The sequence below is a fragment of the Rosa rugosa genome, chromosome 3 (genome assembly GCF_958449725.1).
Source record: "Rosa rugosa chromosome 3, drRosRugo1.1, whole genome shotgun sequence".
Lineage (NCBI taxonomy): Eukaryota > Viridiplantae > Streptophyta > Magnoliopsida > Rosales > Rosaceae > Rosa > Rosa rugosa.
Genome location: NC_084822.1, coordinates 5734085 through 5742063, shown reverse-complemented (window position 1 = coordinate 5742063; position 7979 = coordinate 5734085). Strand labels below are relative to the sequence as shown.

The following is a 7979-nucleotide window of genomic DNA, read 5'->3' as shown; positions in this document are numbered from 1 at the left end:
CTATTTTTCTTCTCCAACTCCAACAGATTCCCGATTTTACAACAATCTCTAAAATCTCTATATTCTTCCTTAAAATTTTAGAGTTTGCTGTAAATATAGGGAATTTGGTTTTCTCTTTCCTCACTTTTCCTAAAATAGGGATAGTTATAGGGAATCTGTTGGAGCAAAAGAGACTTATTTTTCCCTAAAGTAGAGAAAAATCAAAATATAGGGAATCTGTTAGAGTTGCTCTAAGTGAGTAGGCAGGTCTTAAATTTTTGGGTTAATTGAAATGGGTAGTAGGCTGCATATTAGATATGGGCTTCAAACATCTTTGGTCCATATATACCTAAGCAGGCTAAGCTATTGGACTATGGTTCTACCGGTTCCTAAGCGTTACAGAAACTAGAAATTGGAACCGAACCGAACCGATAGAAGGGAAATGGTTCGATTCTCTCAAAACTGCACTCTTTTAATACAAGAAACCGGACCGAATGGCCGATTCCGATTCGATTCAGGCCTGTTCCACCGGTTTTCGGTTTAAAAATCCCAGCCTAATATTATCTTCATTGAGCAAACTATATGGAATGTGTATAAAGAAAAACGCATCACGTGCATTTTTCTCTTCCTATAAAGAATCGAAGAAAGAAAATGTGCTGTTACAACTTAGAACGTACCATCAATAATTATGGTTTATGCTTGTTGATAATACTTTATGCAGTATGGATAAGTTTAGTGCCCCTTTATTTGACCACCACGTGTAATATACTTTGCTTTCCTTAACTCTAATGAGGATGATGGCATGGTGTTCGATTTTGAATAGAATATACCAATTAGGGCACATTGTGGTTCACAGAGATATGCATAAAACTAGGGAGGAGGATAGAAAATTGGAAAGGGAAGCTGGGAAGAAGTTAACATTTGGAGCTTTGGAAGTAGAACCAGAGAGATATATAGATATATATACACACACACACTCGTATCGATCACAAAGACGGAGGAGAGGAGGAGGGAGAGGGAGAGGGAGACGGAGACGGAGCAAGTGAGAGTTTTAAATGCAGGACTTTGTAAGAGCATGCAATTTAGGTTGAAGTGCGTGTTGGCACGTGCCGACATGTGTGTAAAAATGTGGGGAATTCTGCATTTATGCAAATGCACACGTGCCCACATGCGTGTGTGAGTTCTTAGAGGTAAAGATATGAGTAAAACCCTAATACTCTACCCGCAAAATTATTGAAAAGGAGAGAGAAGTGTGATTGAATGAATGAATGGAATGTGATTGCATGTGGATTCATAAACACAACTCAGTCAACTGCACTTTACCCCAAGAAGTTTTCTAGTCTCCCTCCCACTTATATAGTCACGCTTAAACCCTTGAAACCCTTTAATAATTGGACACTTGATTCTTGAGACAAGACAATAACATTCAAATACACCTAATTGGACACTTAATACTTTTTGTTTCTCCATTGCCCTAACAGTTTGAAAATCTTCTCTTTTAAAGACAAGCTAGCAAAATATTACATACTTAAGTTGAAATTTTTTGATGCCGTAAATATATACGATGTTATATTATTAGATTATCGGTCAACATAATTGATAAAATAAACCTTATTTTAAAAGTGTGATTGATCTTGTTTCGTCTAACAACATAGTATTACAGATATCTAAACAAAACCTAAGGAAGACAGTAGGGGTCAATGTCCAACACGGATATGATAATTGCTTTACAAACAATATGCTATTTAGTTGAGTGACATGCAGCATAATTGCTCTATAATATCTATTAAAACGTACATCTGCATATGGAGGACCACTGATATAGCTCAGAAAATCTCATGCTAGAAACCCCCACATCGATCAAATCAAACAATATAATCACCAACCCTCCAAAAGGAAAACTCATTAGAGAGAGATCGAGATGACTAGTAGTAATATTAAGGGATAGGTGTCCATATATTGAGGAAGGAGGAAAATGGACGTGTACCCGGTTATGTTAAGAGAAGTACACAGTGCCTAGCTGTATACCATGTGAAGAGGTTATGCCCCCCTCTCTCTCTTACATGCACCCACTCCAACCTTCCCAACTGGCATTTTTGATTCATTCACATAACAGAGCCGATGGGATTGAGGAGAGTGAGGACAAAACAAGCCTAGGACGATTTGAGTCCGATTCTCTTTTGGTTTTTTCCACCACATTCCACACTCCTATATCCCTACATAAACCGGAGCTAGCTCCAAGTTTAGGCAGACACATTATTCAATCACCCCCCCCCCCCTCATAATAGTCTGAGTTCGATAGCTTAGCTAAGCTAGATATATCTAGAGCAATAGAGACTTTGAAACAGTTCATATACAGTCATCTCTATATATCTATCAGAGGTATTGTTGTTCTTTGTGAAAACACAAAGGAATCAATATGAATGTGTTGGCCTCGGAATGCAGTAGTGGTTGTGAGTCCGGTTGGACTCTGTACTTAGAGCAATCTTTTGTTTCTCAACATCCGAGTGGTTCACGTAGAGGTAATAGTAATGGTTTTTGTGAGGAGTATAAGGAAACAAGAATTAGCTATAGTAATAAGGATGAAGAAGAAGAAGAAGACCAGTCAATGGTTTCTGATGCTTCTTCTGGGCCTCCTCATTTCAATGAAGATGAGGTTTACTTTGATGAAAACAATAATGGGTATTTTTGTCCTCCATCCAAAGATGTTAGAACATTGAAGTTTGGAGGTAAAAAGCAGAAGATCAAAGAAAAGGGTAGATGTGGTGTTCAAGATCAACAGCAACAGCAACCATCTTTTCTAGATGACACTGCTAGCTCCCCTTTTTTCAACATTTCCAAGGTAATAATACAAGTTTTCATCAATGTGACTAATTTTATGTGTTTGTATTGATCCATTGTTAATCGGAGGTTTTGAATTTTATCTGATGGGTTTCTGATTAATTTTGCAGAACAATTTCATGGTGTCCAATAATCAGGCTTCAGGTGATAGTGTCTTGGATTTCTCACAAGGTTTCTCATCAACTCATTTTCAGGTAATTGGGTATTTCTTGTTTTCTTCTTGTGGAGGTTTATTGTATAACTTCTAGTTTTAGCTATGATTTGATTAATTGCAAATAGCATAGCACTAACCATTCTGTTCTTGCAGGGGAGATCTGCATACCAAGACCACTATGGTTTCTTACAATCTACTCTACCTGGAAATCCACTTCAGGATCAAAACCAGTTGAGTACTCATTTTTTTATTCTTATAAAACCCGTTCCAGTGTTTCTCAATTTGTGTTATTTAATTAGACTCATATTTGAGCTTGTTTCTTAACATGCAGGTGGTTTGAAGGGAATGAGATAACAAGATCTTCATATCATCAATGATATCATCAGTTGCTGCATGTGTTAGTGCGGAGGTTGTAAAAGTAGAGATGGAATTGGATCTCAAAAAAGGATCTTGCTCCTTTTTTTTTTTTTTTTCCTTTCTTTCTCTCCTTTTACCTGTCAATGTGTCAATGCAGTGGGAAACAACCTAAGAGGAGAAGTTAGAAATAAATTTTCATGCTTCCAAAATTTAATTCCATGTCAACTTGTAGTGGTGCAAGTGAGCTGAAATTTTGCTCAGTCCAAGAAAAAAGGAAAAGGAAAAGAAAAGTTGGAACTTTCATATATGTAGGCAGTTTCTGTGTGACCATTGCAGCTAACACTTATTTCTTATGGATCAGCCAATAATGAACAGCATGGATTGGATAAATAGCCCTTAAAACACCTCCATATGTATCTGAGAACTGCAAGATATATACTCAATATTCTAGAGCAATTCTGATAATTTGCCTAAATCCATTATTCATAGGGAGGAATTTGCTTCAGAAATGGATATTCTTCATTGTCGGAATTATGTGAAGTTAATCTTGTGTGTCTTATCATCACTTTTTTGGCAATATTTTCATTTTCTAAATTTGTCGGCCGCCATTCATCTTCCCCTAAATCAGGTAGCTTTAGCAGTCCAAAGAAGTAGATAGATGTTTTTAATAATGAATTAAGCCAGAAATTTAAATTTTTAACAAAACATGACACACTGAAGTTTCCACCTAACTCTGTTTGCTAGCCAGTCACAAAGTACATGATCAAAAATCAGGCTAAGCCCCCATCAGATTTGCTTAGGTGGGATTCCCATCATATCCATATTATCAGAAAGCTAAGCCTAAACCTACCCCCAGAAGTAAAACCAAATCTTGGAAAAGGCTCAAGGCATCAATAAGGACAAGACCTTCATGTCCCCAAGAGTCAGGACAAGGCTGCATCCCATACTGATCATATTTGTTCTTTAAGGAAATCAAGGCTTATAATGCAGATCAAAATAAGACAGGATTAAGTAAAAGTGTAATGAGTGATGGGCAGCCTGATAATAATACAGAAATGCCAAAGTTAATGTTGGAATATTTCATATCCATCTCTCATGGCCTTTTTCTAAGCCCAGGAGATCCTGCCTGAGATCTCCCTGACCCAATGGAACATGCCCCATCTTGTTTATTATGTGCCCTTTATATCATTTGGAAGGATCCCATTTTCTTTTTCATTTTTATAAATAACCTATGAATTTTTATATATTAATGTAATTGTGCACACTCCAACTCTGTCTGCTTGGAAGCTGTCATTGGACTTTATGTCATGCATGCACAATTATGTGTCTTTCTTGCCAATTCTTTATTCCCAAACCATTCCCAGTCAGTGCCCCATTCAAATACTATAAAGTTTTGTTCATCTCTTTCAAGGTTGAATAGGATAAAGATAAGATCATTAGCTAGCACTTGGGAATTTAGGATGTCAAAATTCCAAGTCCTATCCCATGTTTTTTAAATTTTAGGTTCAATAATTGGAGTCTTCCATGTAGTCAATCAAAAACTCATATTAAAAATGGAATTTCAGATTATTTTTTTTAGGTTTTTGTCATCTTAATTATCCTAGAATTTAGGGTTTAACTCTGTGGGATTAAGTTAAATACAAACACTAACACTCTCATAGATTCACAATACACGATTAGAATCGGAGGCAAGCAAAAAACGAACGACAAAAGGTTGTCTAATGTTTCCAGAAGATATACATATAAAAGTGATGATTAGTCTTTTGCTTCACTACTGCATTCCATCATGTAGCAGATAGAAGTGCAGAGATATTGGGATAAGAAACCAAAGAGGTATGGGAAAACATATTTTGCCCAAGTAACCACCGCCAAGACAAAGCCTTCAATTTTTGCTGTAACATATGATATAATGATATAGAGGGGAAGGAAGGCTAGCTGTGTTGCACTTACAATGTGTAGATTATGAAATGTATGTAACATTCAGTCCCTGCCTGCTATCAAGAATGCAGCTTAACTTCTAGTGTTCCCATTTCTTGAGACAAAGCCTTACCAGCACTTCTTATCGTCTCTGCTACGGACCTGCATACATGCCATATGACTAGATCGATCGATCAGCACATACATACCTGCACTTGCAGCGGACTGTAATATATACCAATACCAAAATCTACTGTCACACACAGAATTAAAGGTGTTGATATCATGAAATTGCAGAAAGTTGAAAATTGTGACTCTGCATTGTTCGTATCCGGCTAGAAAAATATAGATTGAATCGATCTGAAGAAAGGATAAATGGAAATCTTAAGGGTTAAGGGCTAAGATCATGGGATATATACAGCAGAACAACATGCTTGAAGGGGAAACAAGAAATGAATATATAAAATGATGGAGCAAGGAATTTGTTACTGATCGAGGATCCTGATCGAGAAGCTTATGTATTTAACATAGAGATAAGACATCAATGTTTAAGGTTTGATATCTTAATATATAGATATCTTTGAAGCATTTTATCGAACACATTGCCCTTCATCTTAAAATCAAACATTCTAACATTAGGTCAAAAAGTCTTAACTTAGACACGAAGTTCCATGTTGGCTACTGGCCGCTGCCCAACCATTGTCATTTGTTAGGGTGGTGGTGCTTGATTGATACACCAATACCAGATGGCTTCGGATTAGCAGGCCATGTGGAGCTCGATTCCTTTTTCAAAAATTAAATTTGGATCAGTGGAGGCAGATGCGAGGGCTTGGTAATGGATAGGTATGCCAACTTTTTCGGTGATGGGGAGTCATAAGATGCTTATGGCCTCTCCTCTCGCTTTAATCAGGTAGTTTCATAAAATAAAGATTTTTTTTTTTTTTTTTAGAAAATAGATAACTTAATTACTTATTCATGGCCAGAAGGCACGTACATCAGATGATGTCTTATACCAAAAAAATTAAATGGCATAAGTCGCCAAGCAAAAGACATGTGACCTTCACTTTTAACACATGCGCTCACTTATTGAGCCTAAACAACAAGAAATCAAGTCCTCACTACTAACCCCTCTTTGAAAAGTAAACCTAGTCGCCTAGAAATCTCAATTGGTGTACAACTAGAATAAACTAGGGGTGGGCAGAAACTGAACCGGACCTCCAAAACCGGCCGAACCGGACCGGAAAACCGGATCGGTGACCGAACCGGATGAAATAAGGCTAAAAAAATGAGTTAACCGGACTGGACAGGACTGGATTTTTACGGTTCGGGACCGGGTTCAGCGTCTGAACCGACCTGAAATAACCGAACCGGTCCGAATAATTAAAATTTATTTAAATTAATATTATTTTATGTAAATTAATATTATTTGGGTCATTTCTCTCGACTCATCTCTCTTCACCTCGAGTTTCGACTCATCTTTCTCTCTCTCTCTCATCCCCTCATCTTTCAATCTCTCATCCCCTCATCTCTGGGCGCCGACCAAGGAGGCCGACCAAGCACGCCGACTCTTCTCTCTGGATGGAATCGATCTGCACAATGCCGAGCCCGACCTCTGGACGCCGACCAAGCACTCCGACGAAGGACGCCGACACCTCTCTGGATGGAATCGATCTGCACAACGCCGAGCCCGACTTCTGGACGCCGACCAAGCACTCCAACGAAGGATGCCGACTCCTCTCTGGATGGAATCGATATGCACAACGCCGAGCCCGACCCTTCAACCTTTGATCTGCAATTCTGCACAACGCTGCCTACCAACGACGATGAGCGACGACGCCGATCAACCGAAACCCACCCGGGCCGACCTGAAATTCGGGTCACCCGAATTTTTCGGCCCAGTCCATTAACATTCAGTTTTCGGTCATAAAATTCAGCCCACCGAAGAATACGGGTCGAATACGGTTTTAGCCCAAAACCGGTCCACCCGATCCGCGCCCACACCTAGAATAAACTAAGAAGAAAGTAATAGAAGACCCAATTTCAAATGGTAGGCAAGAGACCAGGAAAGCTAAGGCTTTCCTTTGCCCTTATCTCTAGGGTTAGAAAATTGTAGTTACTGGGACGTTGGCTCTTGTTCTTACTTCCGGTGGTCTACCCGTCTTCTTCTTCAGAGTGACAAGAGGCACATCATTGTCATCCTCGACCAAAGGTTTGCCAAGTAGAAAAGATTGAGAGGACCTGCACATAGGACCACCGCCAATCTTTCCCAGATCCAGGGCGCTACCCCCGCTGCGAGAGCAAGAGGAGCAACAAAGCTTGCTGTGACAGCATCTATGGAGGCCATGTAGAGGAGGAAGCGATAGCAAGAGGCTAGAGGTGCCGTAGAAGACTAGGTTGAGAGAAATACTCTCCTACGGTTTTTTTTTTCTTTTACTCGAACATTAACATTCTCAGGTAGTTTCATAAAATAAAGATAATTATTCATTTGACTATTTTATGATTTATATTTTCATGAAAATGGTAATTTTCATTAATTATAGTGGAATTACACGTCATGACCTATTCACTCGGGTGCGATACAAAGAGTCACAGAACGTAAGCACTTTCACCTACTCCCTAATTGCACTCATCGAGTAATACAAGACGTTAGAACCGACATTATGGGCTAGTTTGGGATTGCTGTGACTTTTAAAAAAAACTGTTGCTACTGTGTTGTGAGAATAATCAACTG

The 7979-nt window shown here is 38.7% G+C and overlaps 1 protein-coding gene across 1 annotated transcript; it reads left to right on the top strand.

Moving 5' to 3' along the window:
* The first annotated feature begins 2011 nt into the window (after positions 1 to 2011).
* Positions 2012 to 3721, top strand: LOC133739442 (protein SOB FIVE-LIKE 5-like). Its single transcript, XM_062167219.1, has 4 exons — positions 2012 to 2821; positions 2931 to 3014; positions 3128 to 3204; positions 3306 to 3721. Exons 1-4 carry the CDS (start codon positions 2399 to 2401, stop codon positions 3349 to 3351), a joined length of 630 nt encoding a protein of 209 aa, XP_062023203.1. The 5' UTR covers positions 2012 to 2398; the 3' UTR covers positions 3352 to 3721.
* Positions 3722 to 7979: the final 4258 nt, after the last annotated feature.

Bases quoted from the DNA above. Each gene is read 5' to 3' on its own strand.
- LOC133739442 (XM_062167219.1), top strand. From the start codon at position 2,399: ATGAATGTGTTGGCCTCGGAATGCAGTAGTGGTTGTGAGTCCGGTTGG. The intron at 3,015-3,127 runs GTAATTGGGTAT...CTGTTCTTGCAG, and splicing joins TCTCATCAACTCATTTTCAG to GGGAGATCTGCATACCAAGA. The intron at 3,205-3,305 runs GTTGAGTACTCA...CTTAACATGCAG, and splicing joins CCACTTCAGGATCAAAACCA to GTGGTTTGAAGGGAATGAGA.